The sequence below is a fragment of the Ostrea edulis genome, chromosome 2 (genome assembly GCF_947568905.1).
Source record: "Ostrea edulis chromosome 2, xbOstEdul1.1, whole genome shotgun sequence".
Taxonomy (NCBI): domain Eukaryota; kingdom Metazoa; phylum Mollusca; class Bivalvia; order Ostreida; family Ostreidae; genus Ostrea; species Ostrea edulis.
Genome location: NC_079165.1, coordinates 80,393,816 through 80,417,885, shown reverse-complemented (window position 1 = coordinate 80,417,885; position 24,070 = coordinate 80,393,816). Strand labels below are relative to the sequence as shown.

The 24,070-nt window shown below is 35.0% G+C and overlaps 3 protein-coding genes across 7 annotated transcripts in view; 1 reads left to right on the top strand and 2 right to left on the bottom strand.

Annotated features, from left to right (window-relative positions):
- Nucleotides 1-7,831, bottom strand: part of LOC125682211 (DNA (cytosine-5)-methyltransferase 1-like) — a 59,985-nt gene extending 52,154 nt beyond the window's left edge. For 2 of the 3 annotated variants that reach the window (XM_056155059.1, XM_056155061.1), the window contains exons 1-11: nt 7,722-7,831; nt 7,584-7,632; nt 5,941-6,048; nt 5,522-5,776; nt 5,406-5,433; nt 4,458-4,536; nt 3,716-3,832; nt 3,245-3,365; nt 2,638-2,747; nt 1,167-1,285; nt 603-695 (exon numbers count right to left, since the gene is read on the bottom strand). In XM_056155059.1, the coding sequence (XP_056011034.1) occupies nt 603-695; nt 1,167-1,285; nt 2,638-2,747; nt 3,245-3,365; nt 3,716-3,832; nt 4,458-4,536; nt 5,406-5,433; nt 5,522-5,776; nt 5,941-6,048; nt 7,584-7,632; nt 7,722-7,768 (1,126 nt within the window). In that variant the 5' untranslated portion in view covers nt 7,769-7,831. The remainder of the gene's footprint in view (nt 1-602; nt 696-1,166; nt 1,286-2,637; nt 2,748-3,244; nt 3,366-3,715; nt 3,833-4,457; nt 4,537-5,405; nt 5,434-5,521; nt 5,777-5,940; nt 6,049-7,583; nt 7,633-7,721) is intronic. The other variant, XM_056155060.1, reaches the window with a different exon arrangement.
- A 227-nt stretch (nt 7,832-8,058) lies between these two features.
- The window catches only part of LOC125682212 (uncharacterized protein C1orf112-like), a 47,065-nt gene continuing 31,053 nt past the window's right edge, over nt 8,059-24,070 (top strand). For 2 of the 3 annotated variants that reach the window (XM_048922665.2, XM_048922664.2), the window contains exons 1-6: nt 8,059-8,195; nt 10,373-10,475; nt 11,641-11,680; nt 11,818-11,906; nt 12,662-12,757; nt 13,863-14,003. In XM_048922665.2, the coding sequence (XP_048778622.2) occupies nt 10,380-10,475; nt 11,641-11,680; nt 11,818-11,906; nt 12,662-12,757; nt 13,863-14,003 (462 nt within the window). In that variant the 5' untranslated portion in view covers nt 8,059-8,195; nt 10,373-10,379. Of the gene's footprint in view, nt 8,196-10,372; nt 10,476-11,391; nt 11,603-11,640; nt 11,681-11,817; nt 11,907-12,661; nt 12,758-13,862; nt 14,004-24,070 lie in introns of those variants that run through there. The other variant, XM_048922666.2, reaches the window with a different exon arrangement.
- Nucleotides 16,267-23,578, bottom strand: LOC125682213 (uncharacterized). The gene is made up of 5 exons (XM_048922667.2): nt 23,215-23,578; nt 22,773-22,905; nt 20,610-20,790; nt 20,295-20,416; nt 16,267-18,572 (listed from the first exon to the last, which is right to left on the bottom strand). Exons 2-5 carry the CDS (start codon nt 22,884-22,886, stop codon nt 18,345-18,347), a joined length of 645 nt encoding a protein of 214 aa, XP_048778624.1. The 5' UTR covers nt 22,887-22,905; nt 23,215-23,578; the 3' UTR covers nt 16,267-18,344.

Sequence of the window (24,070 nt, the reverse complement as noted above, 5' to 3'; positions counted from 1 at the left end):
CCAGTATGCCATGTGCCGAATCGATCATTTGAGCGCTTAAAATTGCGGCGATTTATAAAAAGCTGCAAAGAATAAAACTAAAAAAAAAAAAACATACACATCTTCACAAGTCAAGGGCTATTGATTAGTTACCTCGTTACAAAATAAAAACAACACGCTATGTTCTTGATGTTAAGAAAAGTACCCCACGAAGACCATTGTTTACTTTCTGTTTTTGCTCTTTCCAAACTTGCATCTTAAACGAGGAATCTCATTGGATGATTTAAATTTAGCTTATTGCGTCATCCCCTGTCCCAAACCCGTGTTTTGAATGGTGACAGATGCGAGCATGGTGCAAGACAACGAATCAATAACTGTTGACTTGTGAAGATGAATCCAACACGGATAGGAACTTGAAAGAAAAACAGAAGTCGAAAAATAGAGTGAAAAAAAAAAAAAAATGGCCGAAATTATGTCATTAAAACTTTCCAGTTGGGGGGTTAAAAATGGGTCGGTCGCGCGATGTCAAACAATCTCCTTTCTAATTTTGGCCCAGCTCTCTCTCTCTCTTGGGAGTGAAACGCAACACAAGTTATACAGAACACAGACAACTAATTCTTTACCTGTACTGAATCCAATAAGAGCATTTTCTCCACCATCAAATCCTGCCGTCCACCATTCATTGATTGGACCCATCTTGCAGGCTAGTATCCCTCCTGAAATACCACATTCATTTTACCTTACTTTCTGTAATCAATTGATGTACATGTAACATTTTGTAAGAGAGCCTCTCTTCAAGAATTACATGCATTGTTCCCTCTTGGTTACTATGAGCAACCCTGATCTCAAGGTCCTATCGTCATGTCTGATTCTACAAATTTTTCAAAGGGACAAAAATTCTAATTTCTCACGCGACCTTGTTCATAGTAATTTATGTGTCAAGTGTAACTCCCTAATGGCTCTCCAGAGTTGGACAAAAACTTCTGTGTATCTTTGTCAAATGTATTTACTTCTCGTTATTACACACAATCTGATTAAGAAACCTTCCAAGTTCGCAAATCTATTATTCCTCCATCACAAAGTTATGGCCCAAAGATGAAGTGGGACAGAGATAATGACTATTTCAAAGAACATATATACATGTACCTCCAAGAAAACTTGAACAATATCAAAGCTGGAAAAAATACCTTCCGGACTGGAGTTTTCATCATAGATAGGCTTGACAACTCCACTGAAGTACAGATAGATGTTCTTCTCAATCAGTCCTGTATCAAACGGACAAAGGTGGGTGTTCTTGTCATATACACTGCAAAATTTACAAGGCATATACAGTATAATTTGTCCAAACCGGCCTCTGAGTACTCCGGTGCTGTCAATTCCGGCCACAAAATATAGTCCTTAACATTTCTTTAACAAATCCTTTATTAATAATTCCCTGTACTCCGGATACTGCGTATTCTGTATATCGGCCGGCTTACACAGTCCCAACTGCTATCAATTAACTTTAATTATCTTGTGTAAACCGGCCCCTCAATGATACACCACCCTAATTGTTGCGGTCAATTGTATTCGGTGTACACAAGGTCCCAACTGCTCGCAATTAGCTCTAATTATCGCATTTAAACCAGCCACCCCACAATGACCAACCTGTCGGTATTCGGTCGATCACATGCGGTATACAAAAAGGGTGTCTCAAGGGAAGCCACAGGCAAGTAAAAGACCGCAACTGGCGATGAGTTGCGATCAGTTTAAATAAAACCTGATTTTTAGGGGTGCACTTTTCAATTATGACAGCACCACGCACGAGGTAATGGCGCCCTCCCCCTAACGACAGAGACGAGAACTGACATTAAAAGACAAAGTTCAATTAATCAACAAAATCGGCAACAATCCTGTTATGTTTTCCAAAAGCAGGGTTTCCCCTCGTGGACTTCTCGGAGCTCTCCGGCGAATCAGACAGTGATGATATGCAGTTAGTTAGCACAACTCGCCATGTCCGGTCGATCACTCGGCATTACATAAGTTTCTGTTTCACAAATTAAGACAGTTGAAAGCGATACATTTACAATGAAAGCTGGGAAAGACAAATTTTAAACGAACACAACATAAACTTGACGAACGTACATATTGTAGCACTTGACAACGGCGATGATGAAGACGAAATCGACAATTTACCAACAGAAAATTGCGCGAATAATTCCCAGATTTTGAACTGTTTAATAAAAATTGAAATTTTTTCAAATGAGCACGACAATAAAACACTGACATTTATATTTTGAATTCTTTTGTGATATATTACAACGTTAGCAATCATTACACACGTATGCATAGATAGTGAATACAAGGGAAGCAACTCTCATTCCTGTCAACATTCTGCACTCCGGACTCTGTGCAAACCGACCAATTTCTTTGGAACCACACATAGCCGGTTTAGACAGATTATACTGTACATTTAAACCTCTGTATGTGACACTTTTAAATTCAAGTCTGACAGTTGTATAATGGATATGGTATGTCAATTTTTCCACTTCTTATCCCTTCTTCTAAAAGAATGTACCACTAAAAATGGTACAGCACTTTCATTCTATCATCTTTTAGAATCAACCGAATCTATTCACGGAGATTACTGACAATCACTGTTACACTGGCAAGTATTACCTGAAGTTTGTGATTTTGTGTTGTGGTCGCTCATCATAGGAATGAATTTCTTCCTCTTCCCCAGTAAAAACAGAGAGCTTTGGATTTGTCAAAGCTATAAATTCTTCAACCTATAACACATAGCAATAAAAGCTTTATAGTCTTTTAGCTAAACCTATTGATATATGAATTTATAATGAGCAAGTTGTAAGTGAGGAGAATTTCTGACACAATAAAAAGAGTACCAGAAATGGTACATAATGGTCACAAGCTTATGTAGTGGGTTTTTTCTTAAGCTACATGTACATGTAGGAGTTGTAGAACTTTACTGAAGGTAGTATCAGCCATCATCAAACTGCGAGCCGACAAATTTTCTTTAACAATGTACATGTTGTATGAAAAGTTCTGGTAAATAGACAAACCAAAAGCTCTGTGTGTAAAATATTTCCCCAAATTTGACGAAGTTTAACAACCTGAAACTTTTTAAACATCAAAGAAAATTAGAAAGTTGTTGGGAATCAAAATCTTTGCAATGTGAAAAAATAAACGGACTGCAGTCGCACATGGTGTTAGAATAGCACTTATCAAATTCATAGAACATATATTTTGCACTAGTTTAAATTCATACTGCAGAATCTTGGTCCCCTGGAAACATGCGAAGATCCGAGTCATCCAATAATTGTTTACATTCCCGACACTTGGCAGGCGGGGCCTTGGGTAGAATTTCTTCTTCAACTTTCTTTATACCACTAAAATTACCAATTTAAAACAGATGATTGTTTTAAAATTCAGTTTCATACACCTCATCTAGCAACTCGAGATCACTCATCTGGCAACTCAAGATCACTTATCTAGTAATTCGAGATCAATGTTATCAGCACTAAAAAAATTTATACCATGTAAGCTTTATAATAAATCATTTCATTTTACATGTTACACGCTTTTTCATTGGTTGAAACATTACGCGCAATGATGCAGTTTTCCGTCTTTTTTTTCGTGATATACCTCCATCCAACGAAAAAATAATAAATTCATTCCTTAAATCAAGCTGAATTTTGATACTAAAATACACCTTGTATTTTGATGAAGTCTGCCTTACCCCTCCGAGTCTTTCCTTTCACTTGGTTCATCATCCAGTTTCACCTTTTTCAGTTCCTTTTCCTGCTCAACGACAACATTGGTCTCTTGGTCAGCTACGGACTTCCTTTTTCCTGGGCTAAAATAAGATACATGATATCAACAATGGCCAGTAAACTAGAGATGAAAATTTCTGAACTCGACTTTATAACAGAAACTTGGTCGCATTTCTGTTATTTCACGCACCAAAGTTGTCATAAAGATTTTTTAAGGCAAGTCCTTGACTCTTTGATTTATTAGCAGCTTGATTCCACTAGAAAATCTGACAAGTCCCCTACAAATTTTGGTAAGACCTTTTTGTATAAAATATTTAACATAACAGTACTGAACACATGAAATTCATATCAACTCCATCTTTTTTTTTTTTTACGAAATATAACACAAACAGGGCGAGTTGTCTTGTCTTGAAAAGAGATGCAACTTTTCATTTGTACAGTGGTTCTTGATTTCTCTTCACCATCCCTGCTATATGTGAATGTGGTTGAAATTGTTGCATGTCTATGGTTGTGTAGTTCTTGGAAAGCAATCAAACAAATACCTGACAAAAAGATGCTGCACCAACTCTGATCAGAAATACCACATACTTCAGAGTCTTAAGCAAGCTAGTAGAAAGCTACAAGTCTTACGTTCAGTAGAAAGCTACAAGTCTTACGTTCAGTAGAAAGCTACAAGTCTTACGTTCAGTAGAAAGCTACAAGTCTTACGTTCTTGAAAACATGGTGGTAATTGATGGTTGATTTGACATCTTTGACTTCCTGTCTTGTTTGCTTTTGGCTGCTGTAACTAGAAGCAAAAAAATTAAGAAAATTATATTAAAAAACAAGAGGCCCATGGGCCACATCGTTCACCTGAGTCACCTAGGCTCATATTTAAAGATTTTCCAATATATTCGCATGTAGTACTTTAATGTGCACTATATCATGAAGCTTTCATGTAAATGTAAACTTTTCTGGCCTAGTGATTTTTCAGAAGATATTTAATGATTTTCCCTATTAATTGTATGTAAAACTTTAATCCCCTACAGTGGGGCATCTTACCCACAATTTTTAAAAAAGATTTTTTTCTATTTATTAGTTATGTAAAACTTTGATCCCCTATTGTCGCCTCATCTTATCCCTGGGGACCAAAATTTCATCAAACTTGAATCTGCACTATGTCAGAAAGCTTTCATGTAAATTTCCACTTTTCTGACCCAGTAGTTTTTGAAAAGAAGATTTTTCCTATATATTTGTGTGTAAAACTTTGATCCCCATTGTGGCCCCATGATTTTAACAAACTTGAATTTGCACTATGTCAGGAAGCTTTCAAGTAAATTCTGGCCCAGTGGTTCTTGAGAAGAAGTTTTAAAGACCCCACCCTATTTTTGCACTTTTGTGATTATCTCCCCTTTGAAAGGGACATGGCCCTTCATTTGAACAAACTTGAAAGCCCTTCACCCAAGGTTGCTTTTGGCTAAGTTTGGTTATAATTGACCCAGTGGTTCTGGTGAAGAAGTTGAAAATGTAAAAAGTTTACAGACGGACAACATACAATCTGAAAAGCTCACTTGAGTTTTCAGCTCAGGTGAGCTAAAAAGAAAGAAAAGAAACACAGGATGAATAGTGGTAAATCTAATACCAAGTAATGCTACCACAGGTTTTAATTTTACTTACCTTTACTTTCATCAACTTCCATCTCTTCCTACAAAGCAATATCAATAAAGTACATGAAAATACAATCATACCAATATTTAGGAGTAAATCACGCTAAACAAATACTATGATCATACTACTTCACATTCCTCTTCAGACTTAGAGTCTTCAGCTTTAGCGGTATCTCCGTTTTTCTTCGGTAGGGACTCTGTTGTTGACTCATTCTTCATGACCTTTGACACCTTGTCCCCATTTTGCCTGTGGTCACCGTTCTCGCACTCTATTAGGTCATTCCCTGTCTTCTTGCTTGACCCTTCCATCTCAATTAGCACACCATTTTCACTGTCATAGACTTTGTCAAACACCTTTTTTAGATTCTTGAAGTATCCTTTCTGCAGCAAGAAAACGGAAGTTAATGAAAATACTTTTCAAAATATATTACTTTATATTCAAAAAAATAATTTTAAAATAACCTGGTGAGTTTTTAAAGTTGGATCTATTAAGACAACAAATCACGATTTTTGATAAATCCAATATTAATTCTTAACCTGCTTACCTCTGTAATGATATTCTCCTTTAGCCCCTTTTCAAGCCCTGTGATAATTTTGCCAATATCCTCAGGCAGATAGCCATCAAAAAGCTTGCATTTCTTTTTCCAATATCCCTAAAGCAGCAGATGTAGAAATTGCTTGCATGTAAATCATGATAATAATACAAAATCAGTTTTGTTAGATAAGGCAATAAAAACCACTGATGGTCTTGGACCAGAAAATTTCATTAAAAAATAGTGGGCAGTTTATAAACATAACCAGAAATTTTATTGTGTCTGGGTAGCGTAGCGGTAAACACTCGCTTCTCACCCCAAGTTCGATCCCTGTGATCGGCAGTGGTTGTATGTGAGAGGGTATGGTGGTCGCCCACTCGAACACATGGGTTTCCTCAGAATTGTCAAAAACTGTTGGTACTGTCTGCAAGGTAGGTCAATAAAATTTCTCTCGACCGCTAACTTGCTAGAACAGGGTTTGAAGCCAACTTTTTAAGTCACTAGTCCAGCCGGAGTGATGGTGTATAATTTCAACCAGTCCGTAGAAAAATTTACCAATCCAAAAGAGTTTTCCAGAAATAATTAAACTTATTTATTTTGTTAATGTTATTAAAATGAAATTTAACTCAATATGCCTCAGACAATATTGTAACACTTAAATGTGGGATTTATATTTACGAATCAGATTCTTCTGATATCTACAGATCGAAGCATGCCAAATGTGTATATAAAATTTCATAAGTATATTTCCAAAATGATGCTTTAGAAAATTAACCAGTCCCATCGGACCGACTAAAACAAATGTATGTCAATCTGACAGACTTATAAGCAGTCACAGACCAATGGGTATATGTTAATTTCGAGCCCTGTAGAATGTGTCGGTCAAATAGACCTTTTGAAAATAATCTGTATCAGGCATATTTCACAGTTCAAGTTCGGGAAGCACAAGTGAAGGTCACTCAAACATGGCAAGAATAGACCAGTCGTGGTAGCTCAGTGGTAAAGTGCTCATTTTGCAACCAGAGGATCCCAAGTTCGAACCTCTCCCTTGCCAAACCTAAAATGTAAATATATCCTCGCCAAATGCTTGGCATTTAGCAGGAAGTCATGGGTCCCTCGGATATGACCTTCCATGTTGTGGTTAGCATACACACGTTAAAGAACCCTCACTACTACGGCCTTGAGTCAGAGTACAAGACGCAAGTCTAAACTGGTATTTCACCTACAGCCTGTGACATCCCAGTATGAGGGGGAAATTCCTGAAAATTGGTAAGAAAAGAAAAATCTGCTGAACAAGGACCACTTAAAAAATTATAATGGTTTCCGGTGTCAGCGAGTTCCAAGATGTACGAAAAACTAAGCGTGTTTGACTGGATATGAGCGGGAGATGCAAATGTTAAAGCAAGGCACTTTGGCGCAGTTCTTTCTGTAAATGCACGTATCTGGACATCACCCTTAGCAACAATATCCATGCAAGTATTAGTACATGTTGTGCACAGCTTTTGTTCATTATGTAGATCTATGTCCAACTTAAAAAAATAACCGTTTTAATAGAAATGGCAAAACAAGCATGAAGGTTGATATACATAGTTTGATTTATTTCTTTAAAATAGATAACTTTGCTGGATCTGCAGAAAATATCAACTATTGTCTACCTTCTCTGTAACATCACCATCTCGAAATTCTTCCTCCAAATCGTTCAGCCTGTAATAAAAGTAAGCTTCCAATTCGACAAATGCGTAATATGTTGTAGTTGGCTTTAAAATGGTTTGCAAAAATATCAACTTTCTTACTTTTCCACGATTTCCGTCGTGATCGGTGGAATTGTTTTGCCAGGCATCTTTTTCCCTTCTCTATCTCCCTTCCAATGTCAACAATAAGATGTTCCCGCTAAAATGGGATCAAACCAAGCAGAGGGGTGCTAGATATAATATGAAACAAACAAAATGATAAACTATCCATAGAATTCAGATTTTTGCTATCAGATTTTCTACATCTTCACATTTTCATATATTAAACGAACACTTTTTTCTATACACAGCGTTTTATGTGGAAAGAGAAATTGTGTAGATCTCTGAAACCCTTTTACTGAATAGACTCTACCGGAAGTTCTCGATATAAACAGAGAGAAGAGAGCCGAAAATGTCTGAGCGCCAACTTCAACCGCAGTAAAAATTCCAGTGGAATTGTACTGATTGATTTTGAGGCATTGCAGCGAGAGAGAACTAATGAATGTGAATTCAAATTATTTTCTCCAAGGATTTTTTGTAAGATCCTTTCAAACTTTTACTTCAAACTCATTTTTATTCACTTTGTGAAGAAGAATATCGATCCCGATCGTAATAATCAAACCCGTTTTCTAGATTTAGCCCTGAAGCTAAATATTTAAATGCATTTTATTAGCTATCTCCGCATATCAAACCAGAAAGTAGCATTTTGTCAAGTTTGTAACTCATAAGGTCAGCCAAAGCTAAAGGGAATAGAGTATACTGACTCGGTGCAATCTGTGTGTGAAGGCAACACCTGAATGGTGCTATATGCAAACATTGGGGGGTCCTACCATAGAAATAATATAATAATAAACAGAGAACTCTTGTTTTTTAAAAATTATTTCAAGTATGTAAACTGTTTTACCACATTGGTTATTGATGATAGTACATACTACCAAATTTTCCTCCATCTATAACTCATTTATTAATTTCCTTTGCCACTCGTTCATTTCAGCTATTTTTATCCTGGTCTAATTGATAGAAAAACTCAAAGCGCTGTGTTGTAGATCGTATTGTCTATAAGTTGGTTGTATAGTTTTTAGGTTATTTTGGAGGGAATTGCCATTACCCATTTACAGGTCCGTCTAACTTTTTTCAAAATTGGTTGATAGTTTCAAATCAATGTTCTAACGTTTTTACCCATGTTTCAAATAATATTTTGAAAAATCCGCCGATATTTGATATTTTTTTTCTCGACAAATCAATTTCATATCAATACTCGTATGTATTTATCCGTGTTAAAATCCAATATTTTGGGATATGACATCGCTATTTCATTTTTTAATTAAACAGTTACTATTTTGTTTATTTTGTCCATGTTTTTGTTGTTTGAAAAATACTAGGTTATACATTACGCCGTCCAGAAAAATACTAATCTTCTTAGGACACTCCTATAAGTACGACATAGAGTTTGGGACCAAAATTTTAACTCCCAAAAAATCCGACTTATAGACGAATATATACGGTCTATATATTTATATGAATACAGAACTCATACATAAATTAAAGAGTATGGTGAAGGGAAGGGACACATCTTTAATAAATTGAACAGGTTATAGATGAATGGAAAATTGCTAGTTTGATTACTATTTGCACTATCATCAATAATTAATGTAGTCAAACAGTTTACACACTTCTAATAATTCAAAATCTCCAAGGTTCTCTGTTTAGTAGGACAGCAACCATTAGAATTGGACATTTCATTGCATAGACAGTACTAGCATCTAAAGAAAGAATTGATTTGTTGCAGTTTATATGCTTTAAACTCATTTTAATTTTTTAATGCAAATCTATTTATTTTGAAATGATCAAATCTGTTACATTTTATGAAAAGGCCTCAATAGGTTATCTTGATTTTAACAGTACTTTACACATAGATAGGAATGGGCAGCAGATGCAATGCTATATAAGCCCTCTCCATTAGCATTGCAGCATCCAAGGAGTAAGCAAGCCAAGGGTTTTCAATCTACTCCGCTCCCCACAAACTTACCCACTTGTAATAATTCAAAATCTCCAACTCTACACTCCAAATCTACTTTACTCAGTCCTAGAATTATTGTGGGGAGCAGAGTGGACTAAAAACCCTTGTCTTGTGAAGATGGGAGTAAGTAGGGTTCAACACAAAAGCTTGTCCTGTAGTATGAAGCTAGTTTATAGCAAACTCAAATTAGTTTGTTGGATTTATAAACATTTTCAAATGTAAGAATTTAAATTGATATATTGCAAGTTTATGAGTCAACATTGAAGTGTATCAATAGATGGTCATTTCTGTTTGAGCAAACATATCGCATAATAATGGACTTGATAAAAAAAATCAATGAAAACTTAGTTATTGCCCTTGGATTCAATATTTTGAAACATATTGATTATTCATATAGAACTTAAACTTAAAATTTTGAAATATTTTATGTCTAACAGGATTTTTTCCAATAACTATCGGAAAAGACTTTTATCAAAATTTATGATCCTATCATGCATAAATATTATTAAATCATTGATTTTTGCAAAATCATGACGTCCCAGGAGGGTGGAACTACTTTACCCAATGCAATTGCAACTGATGTGTATTTTTGGTTGGTTTTAGTCTTTGTGCATTCATTTGTAGTGACCGTTTGATCAGCATGTACTTTATCCATACATCAGTCGTCAGTGTAATGTTGCTTTCTCTGTTGTAGACTGACCATGTCACAATCACAGTCCAGTTTCCTGGAGTCGGTGGTCAGCTGGGACACCACTCAGTGCCGGGTCAATCTGGACACAGCGCTGCCGAGACTTGTTGTATCCTATAGTACACTGCATTGAGAGCCCTATGGACTACAGTAAAACACATTTATAGCGAAGTGCTTGGGACAAACAATTTTGATTCGTAATACATGTAATTTGTTATATCTAAGAAGTTTAAATGATAGGTTTTTTTTTTTTTAATAAAAATTACATGGAATGATTGAATATCACTTCGCTGTAAGCATGAATTTGTTATAAGTGTGTTTGTTGTAACTGTGTTTTACTGTATAGTGATCATTGCGTATGAATGTCTGTCAGTGTGTAAAATACTGTGATATCATATACAATTTTCTTACTATTGAAAGCTCAGGATGACAACATTTGTGCATTTTTTGCTCCAACACAAAGAGTATTAGCCAATCGTAGACCAGTATAGTCAATGTTTCTGCATTATGATCTTGTGTGGGCTTCCCTTTTCAGAAAAAAAATTGTTAACCAGTCAATATGGTAACAATTCTGTATTGTTGTTAACAAGTCACCATGGTAACAATTCTGTATTGTTGTTAACCAGTCACTATGGTAACAATTCTGTATTGTTGTTAACAAGTCACTATAGTAACAATTCTGTATTGTTGTTTTAAAACACGTCACTATAGTAACAATTCTGTATTGCACGGAAAAGACTTTTTATCTGCCTTTTTTAAACCATTCACAACAAGTGTCAGATACATTGCAATTGTTTACATCTGTGAGATTATGCAAATGAAATTTTAGAGCATATCCCAAAGTGCACTTCATCTATGTTGCTTCTGATTAACACATTTAGGCATTAATTGATGGGGATTGACAGGACATATCAGCTGAATTATTTGGGTTATATTAATGCTGTGCAGCTACATTGTATAAAACTGCACACATCCATTTCCCTTCACGTGGTAGCTCAACCCTAGTGCTCACTTTGTGAACAGGAAGTCATGCATGGGTGAAAAGCCCGAGTTGTTTAAAAATGCAGCTGCAGTGACTGTGTTTTCAGCAATTAATTAGCAGGGGAAATAAAATCAGAAGGTTTTTGGATTAAAACATTAAAAATTATCAGATTCCATGATATGCATTGGCACCTATGGAACCTAAAGCATCTAGCTTAGGTGTCACAATAGTGAATGAAAGATCATTATTGAGTGGTAAACTTTTAAACTATCAATCCTTTACATTATACTAGGAATGTTTTCAAGAGATAAATGTTGTTCAGGAGCAAATTGGTAAGTATGACACATTTAAAGATCTTTACAGAGGGAACTATTTTATCAAATGCTTTTGATATGAACATTGAAGTCATTATCGTGGAAGATTCTCTGCGTGCAAACTTACAGAGCAACACGATTCATTTTAATTTCAGGAATACTGAAGATTATTTGCCATTCCTTTTTGCCATGTGTTGAAGTCATCCATGCTGAAGAGAAACTGTTTAGTAAAATCATTGATGAGGTAACTGATTTTGGATTTTTTGTAAACTCTGCCATGTTATAAAAGAAGCTAAAGATTAATACCGGAGTGGTTTGTGTCACTTTAGTAATACATTTGAACTTCGATATCTTGAAATACCAAGGATATGTTGAAGTGATTTGCAAGTCCCAAGCACTTATTCTGTAAAGTATTTAACCCTCAATATCTCGAATCCTCTGATATCTTGGAAGTTTTGTGTCAGTTCCTTTGAGTTTGAGATCATGAAGTTTGCCTGTGTCACCCAGTCTCCCCCATTCATAACTATGAGTATTTTAGATCACCTATAAAAAAAAATGTTTTTACTTGCCCTCTCCCAACCCAGCACTAAAATATTGGTAGGTAAGTAGTGGGGAATTTTTTCTTCACAAAATTTTTAACAATGCTAAACTGTCAAAATTTATCAAACACAGCATTGTTTTGTTGGCAAATGGCTTGTTGTTAGCATCAGCCATTTTAAATATAGTCCCCAAGACGCTTCTCAATATGTGGTCTCATATTAGTTAAGCATTTTAATGATCAAGGAGTTGCAGACGTAAAATTAGAAATTGATGTTGATGGGATTAGAAGATTGTTTAAAAAAATATATATTGTTTCTCGGAGGCTAAAAAATGTTTTCAGTTGGACTTTTTCTTCTGTCAGTTTGTCGGGAGAGAGTAAACAGACAATTTTTGAAAGATGGACTTGGATCCTCTTTATTGCACTGAAGGTTACATTACAATGAGTCTATTTTGATACAGGTATGTCAAGTTTTTGATAGATCCCTGGAAGACATTTACCAGTCCACACAAAGGGCAGACAACTCCAGTCTTCCTAACATCACCTCTGGCTTAGAGGTTTGTATTTCTGGATTTTAGTTTGTGAGAAAATATGACTATCTTCAGTTGTGCAGGACACTGAGCATTTTTTTGTCCCCGAGATCGAAGATTGGGGGGCATATTGTTTTTATTCTGTCTGAAACTTTAACCTTGCTAATAACTTTTGAACAACAAGTGCTAGAGCTTTGATATTTCACATGAGTATTCCTTGTGACAAACTTTTTGACTCTATGACCTTGACCTTGGAGTTTGACCTACTTTTTAAAAAATTCAACATTGTTCATCACTTCTAAAGCTTTCATCTTGCACATGAGCATTTCTTGTGACAAGATCTTTCTACTGGTACCAAGATATTTGTCCTTTTGACCTTGGCCATCTTTGGAATTGTTACATTTGGATACAAATGTTATTAGGGCTGTCATGGTTAAAAACAATTCAGGTTGGTTTAGGATTTTTAATCAGGGTTCGGGTATTTCAGTTTGGGCCTATATAGCTATTTAGAAATGTTGATATATACAAGTTAAAATCAAAAACCTTTAAATGTATTTTGTTACAATAGTTACTTGTATACATGGACTCTGGTTTAGACTTGACATCTGTGGTAATAGAAACAGCATTGTCACTTCTAAGTGTTTCCGTTCCATGCTTTTGGTATAAATGTTTTGTCATTGACAATGTTGATCCTGTGGTGTATTTTAAATCTTGCATACTGTCATTGTTTTGTGCACGATGCCATCATTAGACAATAAATCAAAATACAAACACTTTAGATTTTGACACCATGTTGTTTAAACGGATTTCTAATCATGATTCAATCATAAAAACCGAACCCAAACCACAATCCAAAATAATGGAACCGAACCTGACCCGGACAGCACAACTGGTGGTTTTCCGGTACCCGTTGTAGCCCTAAATGTTATCCTTTGACATTTATTAGCAGTATGTAGAATTTGCAGGACTATAAAAGTCTCTGCTAGAGATTGAACCACTTGGCCACACCAGTGAAGTCTTCCTCTTGACAGATTTTTATCATGAGAGTGAACTATGATCTGCATGGTGGTCAGATGAACTCGCAGCATTCTCTTCATTGTGACTGAAATTCATTTGATGAGTTTGTTTTCAGGCTTTAGTGGACCTCTTGGAGTTTCTGGAGATCTGTCTCTCTCACGTGCAGAACAAACATGAAACTCTGGACTGGAGCCATATTCACTCTCTACCCAGGGGAACCATTCATTTTTTGAAGGGAGCATATGGACATTGTAAGGTAACTGCTCTTTTAACAAAATCAGCCATTAATTTTCATCTCAGTTGATTTAATTTTTGCCCAAATTGTTTTGCACATTTTATGGTATTCGTGTACATTTATTTTGTAAATTTGAATCTGATATATGTATGAATAAATCTAAAGAAATTTTCCATATATCTTTTAGTCTAGAATAACAAAAGCTGCAAGTTGTAAATTTGATAAGCAAACATCACATAGTGTATCCAAAGTCCATGATCCATTTTAAGCATCTAAGAATAATTTTAACCCCATGTATCTTTCGTTTTTGAAATGCATCCAAGAGAAGTGGTATCTAAAAAGTGGTAGTCATATAAGTGGTAGTCAGATATCTGTGGAAGTGGTAGTCAGATATCCGTATAAGTGGTAGTCAGATATCTGTATTAGTAGTAGTCAGATATCTGTATAAGTGGTAGTTGGATATCTGGATAAGTGGTAGTCAGATATCAGTGTAAGTGGTAATCGTATAAGTGGTAGTCAGATATCCGTATAAGTGGTAGTCGTGGAAGTGGTAATCAGATCTCCATATAAGTGGTAGTCTTATAAGGCCACATTTAAAAATATGTTTGTTTCCCCTCTCCCGACCCTAAATTTCAGAGGAAGGTCGGTAGGTAGGTAAAAAGTTTTTTTTTTTTTAGCTAGCAGAATTTTATTTATTATGAAATTCCCATAACCATTAACAATGCCCGATACCAAACGTCGTGAAGCACATCATCCATGTTTCCTCATCAAACTCGTATAGTCAGTTCTCGCGTAAATTCTGCTTTGATTGCCACATTTTGCAATTAGGGAAGGTGTCGATATTTCGGACAGTACTTCATGTATTTTGGAAATGCTCATTATCTAACCACTAAACTTAGGCATTGGACTACATGTATACATATTGGTTGATTCGACGAACATTGGGTTTCATCAGAATTTTCTCTGCTATTTATGCCACATACTAACACTTAAATAAAGTTAGGGAGAATGTTGCAACTATGGACAATGGTGTTAGTTTTGGACACATGGTGTTATAAAATTGGTAAACTCGGTTGCTGTCTTTTATTTATGGTTCACTGACATTTTATGCTTTTGTTTTTTGCACATTATCTTAATTTGTATATGATAGTGATTTTGATTATATTTTTAAATGATATCGGTAGATCTAGTTTACCAGAAAACGTTTCAACGGGACTTGATTTTGCCGATCAAACAAAATGGATGCTGACATCAACCAATCAGAGCTGAGTTACACATGTGCATATAATTAGGTGTTTTCCAGTTTGTAAATATAGCATTAGTTCAGAAATAAGTTAAATTGAGAATGCTTCTGATTGACTGTCAAAAATATCGCATCCGTCCGAAATATCAACACTTTCCCCTACTGAAGAACACAACTTGCACACTGGATGCCCCGAATTCTCTTGTTTCCTCGCTCCTCGTATAGACAACATTTCTCCATCTCGATCTTGCAGATCACTAGTCCGAATTGCGAGCCAAATTCAATGTTAAACTCACTTGTAACTAATCAATAAAACAATCATGATTCTTGTACTTATTAATATCGATTAAAAGAAAATATCAATCCAAAATTCGATATTAAACAGAAACCAACAGTTGTAGTCAACCGAATTTTCACTGCCATTTGAGCAAACGAGTCTCGTGACTCAAAACAAAGCTCGACAGTTTGATAAAATGTTTTCAAGAGACTGTTTATGTGATGAAAGAACCCATAAAATCGATATTAGTAAGTACAAGAAGAATCGTTTTATTGATTAGTTATGAGCTTAAAATTGAATTCGGCTTGTAAGTATTTGAAATCAGCCAGAGAATGCCGCCTCCAGCTGGAGGCGGCGAAATTTCTAGATTTCGGACCAGAACACCTCCTGTATTCGTATTATTATTTTTTAATTTTGGATCGAAACCAAAGAAGATATAGAAAATTTTTGTCATTATAAAATACTGATCTGCACCAGAAACGACCTTGAAATTTTCTTAAAATAAAAAAAAAAAACTTCACCAGAATGGCGTAATAAAAACTTATGGGTCGGTGTGAATTTTCAGACTCGGTCGGGCGAGGGGAAACAAACAATATTTTTATTTTGGCCTAAGTGGTTGTCAGATATTCATATAAGTGGTAATCGTATAAGTGGTAGTCAGATATCCGTGTAAGTGGTAGTCAGATATCCATATAAGTGGGGTTAGTAAGCATTCTTGCTGTAGAAATGTATAGGAGGATAAACAGTGGATAACAAAAAATAAATTGATTTGTTTTGTTTACTTTATTATCTCCCTTACCACACAACACTTTACTGAGGAAAAAACCCAACTAATATCTCCACTTTGGGAGGAACAACACATCATCAATGATCACAATATTTTGAAATGAAGGACATAACAAACATGTACAGAAACACCAGTAAATCTAATCATTGTTTGTATAAAATAAGTTTATTCCAATTTTGGGCCCAGAGGCCATAACATATAACAGCATATAAAGAAATAAATTTCAGAAAAGATTACAATGAATGAACTGTAATTTACATTAACTACAAACTGTGGATGTAGCATACGGGGGAAACAAGTACATATATGATTTGCAAATCAGATGTATACATAAGTAAATGGGCAATATTAGTGTTATACCAACATATGAATAATAATCTATAAGGATTTTTGCCGTTTTAAAGCATCACCACTTTTTTTGAAAGTTTTAACTTAATATTCACTCAATTTGACAATTACTGGCTTTTATTCTAATATTTTTCACAACCGAATTTTATTATACAATATCTCATACTTTTCATGTATAAATTGTCCTTAAAGAAAAAAGTGTTTGAAGTATCTAACGAAAGATGAAAACTTAACTAAATGCTTATAGTTAGAATGTTATGTTGTGCAATTGTATAGACCATATTTTACATACTTCATCTAAAGTAGGATGATATATTACACTTTGTAGTTTTGATTTTCAGTTTGTAAACACTATTACTGTCATAACATTTACACACACAAATATACACTGTATATAACTAATATACTAAAATAAAACAACCACTTCACGTAAACAATAAAATAAAAGTATCACAAAAATTTGCACCTGTAAACCACAACAATTATTAGATAAACAGCTAGAACTATCAAGAAGTTCTTTGGTGTAGAATTCGGAACATGTATATCATTTGACAGTACATTGTACTCTAATTACCCCGAATGGCATAAATCTTGTGTAGATCTTAAATGTTTTAAAACTGCAGGTGTTATGGCGATCAACACAACAGTTGGCCATTTTGCGGTCTTGTTCATGTCATACTACTGTGCTGGACGAGAGTCTTTCTAATTATTGTCTGCCTGCGTATTTTGAGTGCATCGTTGGTATGGTGATTAAATTTGGTTAAATATTTGATGCTTTTCAAGATTTACAATTAATGTTCATATGATCTACATGTGTATGAGTGTTACTGATGTTATTTATGATATTTGTAACAAGAAATGTAGTTAATATGTACTAGTACATAGTGAAACTGATAGGAAACAAAGTTATATACATTTAGATGCAGAATGGCAAGGAGGGCTACATCACATGATACTGTAGATGAATTGACTAGATTGGGTAATCTCAGTGTCAGTGAGTAATAAGTTCTACAAGTCTGGACACAAGTTAATCAGGTCATAAGGTCTAGACACCAGTTAATCAGGTCATAAGGTCTGGACACAAGTTAATTAGGTCATAAGATCTGGACACAAGTTAATTAGGTCATAAGATCTGGACACAAGTTAATTAGGTCATAAGATCTGGACACAATCAGGTCATAAGGTCTAGACACAAGTTAATCAGGTCATAAGGTCTGGACACAAGTTTATCAGGTCATAATGTCTGGAAACAATTAAATCAGGTCATAATGGCTTGACAAGAGTAGATCAGGTCAGAAGGTTCCATGTGGAGTTGGTCAATTTCATATGTGTGAATGATTCTCATTTTTTGCTGCATGAATTTCCACAATTCAAAAGATTTCATCACAGAACTGTTTCAGTTTTGTTAATCTGTACATACTTATTATCAACATGTTGACAAGTTCAGGTATGGCGAAAGTAAAGAAATTGGCGAATTTGTGTTTGTCCATACAAATATTTCCTACATGACTATAATCTCAGTAATACAGAATTTTATGTTCTAAAATCTGTCTGGCATTCAGTAAGTGTTTTACTGATGTGAATTGTATCCTGTGTTTAACAGTGGTGAATGGTATCCTGTGTTTAACAGTGGTGAATGGTATCCTGTGTTTAACAGTGGTGAATGGTATCCTGTGTTTAACAGTGGTGAATTGTATCCTGTGTTTGTTACACAGTGGTGACTTTCATCCAATCCACGGTTTGCAATTTAAACAGATATGAAGTGTCTGTTCTTCTGGACAGATTATTGGGGGGTAGGTAGTTCCCCTGGGTGTCGAACACTAAGGGATGGCCTGTCCATGATACAATTGAGTAATGTCCATCTGCACTATTTCCTTTTGTTCTGAATGCAAAAAAAGTGTCGTCATTGTTGTCTCCCTTGCAAGGATTGAATGGCTAAAAAAAAAAAAAAAAAAATTTGTGTAATTCTGGCCAAGGTCATCAGAGCCGAAGGTTCAAGAGTGCTTTTCAAATCTAAATGTGTTATGTGCTTATTTAACAATTCTGGATTTCTCCCATTTGGATTTTCAGCCAAAGATGTCGAACAGAATTTTGGGATAAGGGTTTCAGTTTTGTTCAAATGTAGGGCAACAAGTTCCTCCAATGGGAGATATTTAGGAAATAGTGAAAATAGGCTGAGGTCTTCTCTAGACTGATTGTGTTAAAAATGACAATGAATAGGTCTATAATGGCTATGAATATAAATGATAAATGATGATTCAAACCATGGTCCCATGGACAGGGAGGGACACAATAAGGAACTGATGTTTTACGAATGAATATACATGGAAAATATAACCAATTTTAAAAAGTTCCTCTCAAAAATGATTAGACTAAAACTTGTCAAAATGGTATCAACTGAAAAGGTTGTCCAAAGATTAAGAAAGAATCTTGTAGATTCTTCTATTTGTTAACAAAATACAACTGCAAATGGTGAAACTTTGAAATATACAAGAATCCTCAAATTGTGTTCAGTTGTACATGAAATGGATTTGGCATCAAGCAGGTTCTCAGGTAATAGAACTTTTTAAAAAGCCTAATGACTCAAACGAACATTGTGGCCTATGTACAATGTGCCTAGCCGCAGAACTGTAGATCTTTGAAACAATATTGGGATAAATCTCTCTGATTTGTCCCAATATTTTTAGCTCATTTGAGCTGAGAGTTCAAGTGAGCTTTTCTGATCACCCGTTATCCGTCATCTGTAAACGTTTCATACTTTCAACTTCTTCTCCAGAACCACTGGACCAATTTCAACCAAACTTGGTATAAAGCATACTTGGGTGAAGGAGGTTCAAGTTTGGTTTTTTTAAATGAAGGGCCATTCCCTCTTTTAAGGGGGGGGGATAATTACAAAAAATGCAAATAAAAGGGTAGGGTCATTTAATAATCTTCTCAAGAACCACTGGGCCATAAAGGCTGAAATTTACATGAAAGCTTCTTAACATAGTGGAGATTCAAGTTTATTAAAATCATGACCCCCGCGGTAGGGTGGGGCCATAATAGGGGATCAAAGTTTTACATATGAATATATAGGGAAAATCTTTAAAAGACTTCTTCTCAAGAACCACTGAGCCAGAATAGTTTAAATTTACTTGAAAGCTTCCTGACATAGTGGAGATTTAAGTTTGTGAAAACCATGGTCCCCATGGGTAGGATGGGGCCTCTATAGAGTTTTACTTACAAATATATAGGGAAAATCTTTAAGAATCTTCTTCTCAAGAACGTCTGGGTCGGAAAAGTTTATATTTACATGAAAGCTTCCTAACATAGTGCAGATTCAAGTTTGTAAAAATCATGGCCCCGGGGGGTAGGGTGGGGCAACAATAGGAGATCAAAGTTTTACATGCAAATATGTAGGGAAAATCTTTAAATATGGGCTAAGGTGACTAAGGTGAGCGATGTGGCCCATGAGCCTCTTGTTTCAGAGAACTACAGTTCTGCACCTACTATGTACCATAATTTTCACTCATGTTTATTCAGTTTATGGGGGTTTTCAACTATGCAAATTAGGTCAGAAGTAGAGAAAAGGATTTTTCAAATCTTTCACTGCTAAACTTTTATGATCATATAGCATTAAAAGTGACACCTAATGGAAAATTAAATTTTGAAATATACCCTTGTCTTCAGTGCTGTACCATCCATGTAGAGAATTGTCTGGTTAAAATTAGTTCCCCAACCAATGATCTGGTAACAGGATTCATGCTGTCGTGTAAAGTTGTGGATGATGGTCAGCAGAGCTGGGAGAATAAACAGAAAAAATAAATCTACATTTAATATCTTCCATATTTAAAGGAACATCTTAAACAGGAAGTTGTATGCCATAAGACATCTGCCCCAGCCAAGGGATGTTGTGCATCATATTGATTCATAAATTGCATTTTGAACAAGGTCTGTAGTAATATGAATCATAAGTAGGTCAATAACACTCACTTCTTGGGTCCTTGCTGTGTCCGTTAGTCATGACCTGCCCCTCGTCACTGACAAGCAGAAAGTGACCGCGCGTGCCATTAATGTGGTACTGAAGTTGTAGAGTGTAGTCCTGGGTGTGGATGTCCGGCTTGTCCTGAGAGGTCACTCTTAGTAAATCCTGCTCAGATTTCACCTCGGTCACCTGTAAATGGCCAACCAGGAGATCTTGCTAGATTTTTTCACTATTTCATTGATAACATGTGGTGGAATTGTCATACAGTTCATTTAACTGTGCATTTAGTTAGAGCTGCTCATTATTTTGCATCTTTAATGTGCAATTTTTGCAGTTACATGTAGATAATAGATTACCCCTACAAGTAAGAGCCTCAGTTAACGACGGACATCCCTATACTCCCTAAACCTCAGACCCTTACATCCAAACACCATTTTTCAACAAGCTCCTTCTGACTGAATTTTGGTCAGAAGGATTTCTGAGTAAAATCTGCACGTACAGTTGAACTTCAGTATCTTGAACACCGATATCTCGAATACCATGGGTATGTCAAAATGATTTGTAAGTCCCTACCACTTATTCTGTAAGTATTTTACTCTTGATATCACGAATCTTTGGATATCTCAATGTTTTTTCTTAGTCCCATTGAGTTTGAGATAATGAGGTTTGACTGTATATATTAATCTATTGGTACTTAAATCTTCCATCTATATATGGTAATAGAAAATAAATAAATGAAATAAGATGAAAATAAAATGTGATGAAAATAAAGCAAAAAATGTATGTGATAACATAGAATTAAAGTGACACCACTGTACCTCTAGCTGGCTGGAGTAGGAACAAGATAAATTTCAATTCATGGATACATGTGTAATATTGAAAAATTAATCATTGTTATCTAAGATGAGTATTTTAAGGTTACTGTTGTGCCTCCATTTTATTTTCGCCCATTTCATTTTTATCAAAATGGGCAAATTTCAAAACTGGGCAAATATATATAAATTTGATTGTTACTTTAAAGTAGAAAAATTGACTTTGGACCAGTTCAAAACAGGACAAAATCATTTTCCAATACACCAAGGCAATAATAACATTGTCAGGAGAAAAATTTCCCAGTATACTACATTTAATAAATGAAAAAATTTCTCATTTGTGTTCGTCAAATCGTCTTTGGCATTAATTGTGCAAAGAAAACAAGTTTATGTAAATATCTGTACAGTTATACCCCTGAATGAGGTTTATCATTTGAATTACCAACTTTTAATTAACATTCATCCAAGTACAGTTATTGATGAGCTTCATAGATGAAGATGAACATTTGGTGAGCATGCATTTCATTATATTGTGTTGTGTTTTGAATCAAGACAGATATTGACTTTTTCTGAAAGCTTGTGACTAGAAATGGATGAAGGAAAACCTAAACACTATGGATCAGGATGTTCAGAGATCTGATTATAGAACTCTGTAAATATGCATTTTAAATCTCTTGATAAGATAATATGGGGATAGGCTTTGTAACTTCACTTAGATGTTATCACACAGGCTTTCAGTTTTATGTATTATACAGTCAGCTAAGGTCAGATCCCCACTGTTCCACAAACAATGGAAGAAAAGTTTACTTTTGTTATCATTTATCATAGAAATTAAAGGGTTCAATGGAAGAGACCCATTACTTACATATGTAAACACACTAGATGTTTTTCAATGTAATTAATAACACAAACAAATGTACAAATGCCTTTAGTGCGACAAACAGGTTGAATGATTTTGGTCAAATTGTAAAGAATCGATGTGAGATAAACCTTTCAGTTTTCTGTCTGTAATACAGAGTATTTCTCCAGTACTCATGTGTATCATAACAAATTCCACAAGAGCTAAGACTCGAGAAGGAGAGCGAGGAGATAAATTCTTGATAATTTAACAATGCAACCCGATAAAGCAAATGTGGAATGCAGTGAAAGTTAGTGTGAGTAATAGAAAATCAGAACAGCTACTAGAGGGTGAGAATTAATGGAGAGGGGGGCACATCCATCTTCAATCTTGGTCACTGGACTATGTCAGCATTAAGCTAAATCAAACTCTTGGGAATGCAGGTTGACATATTGAATGAATTTATTAAAAAAGATTTTACATATCTCTTAAATGTAGTGAAAAAAGAAGAATTTTCATACCCGTATGTCCTTGATTTTGAAAGCTTCATTTTGATTGGTGACAAAATCGTAAGGATTTTGAATCGATTTGGGTAGGTAATTATGAGATATAGCTCTGGATTGTAGAATCTCCATACTGGTGCAGGAAATAGATCTGAAATTAAATTCATCGACAGTTTGACCTCTGTGACATGTTAATACCTGTTTTCTAGTGTGATGTTGACCTGTAAGTCATTAAGTTCAAACCAATACTTTTTGGTTGATATTGTGTGACAGTTATATAAATGTATGTGTAGTAGATTTTAAAACATGTAGAGATATTTAAGAAAATATTTTTATCGGGTTTTATGTTTTTATGAATTATTTTTACTGCTGTCAATCTATAAGTGATCCTAGATTTTAAAAGATACTTTAAAAAATACAAGTTTGAGAGCTATTCACAATTAAGATATATTGCCCTTACCTGTGTTGGCTGAGTGACTTATCAATGATGCCTCCAGTACACGTGTGTCAGACAATTTGCACTACCTACTACTGTCCACATACACAGCAGGATACACTCTAGTTCAATATCTGACCTCCTTTTATATATATATGCACACTTCCTCTACAATCTAAGCCACTGTACATTACTCGACACTTAAAACATTTATAAAAAGCCTGATTTCCTAGAGTTTCAAAGTGCTCTCATAACCCAGCATTTTCTGTAAATGACATATCCATTCACACGTGAAAAGGGAATTTCCAATCTCTGTAGTAAATATGTTTATAATTCAGACCAAGACAATTGGAGCACAGCTATGCATGAGATATCATGCAGGGCATTTAAAACAGACGGGCAATTTCAGAAAATCTTATATTGATTTTGGTATTTTCTCTGGGCACACGCAGTGGGTGTTCAAAATTCCATTTCAAATTGTTTAAATGCAGCTTGGTCATTCTATTAGTTGGGAAAATCCTTTATAGTATAAGAATTTTATCCAATACAAACTGAACATTCAGACATAAGCATGATAAAGTAATTAAGCCATAGATCGACACCTTGAAAACCCTTGAATTATTATCTGTACTATTTTTTTTACTGTATATCAGTCATGCAACTCTATTTTTCTCATTCCTTTGTAAAAATTTATATTCACTGCAAACGAAGTTGGGGTGGAGGGGGTTGTTGCTGATATATACACTGGAATCACCTTGTCAGTCTGTCCGTAATCGTCATTTGTCCAGATTATACCTTAAACAGCAATGAACGGATTTAATTAAAACTTTATGTACATCTTATACATATATGAATAATGAAGTTATTATTTTGATTAAAT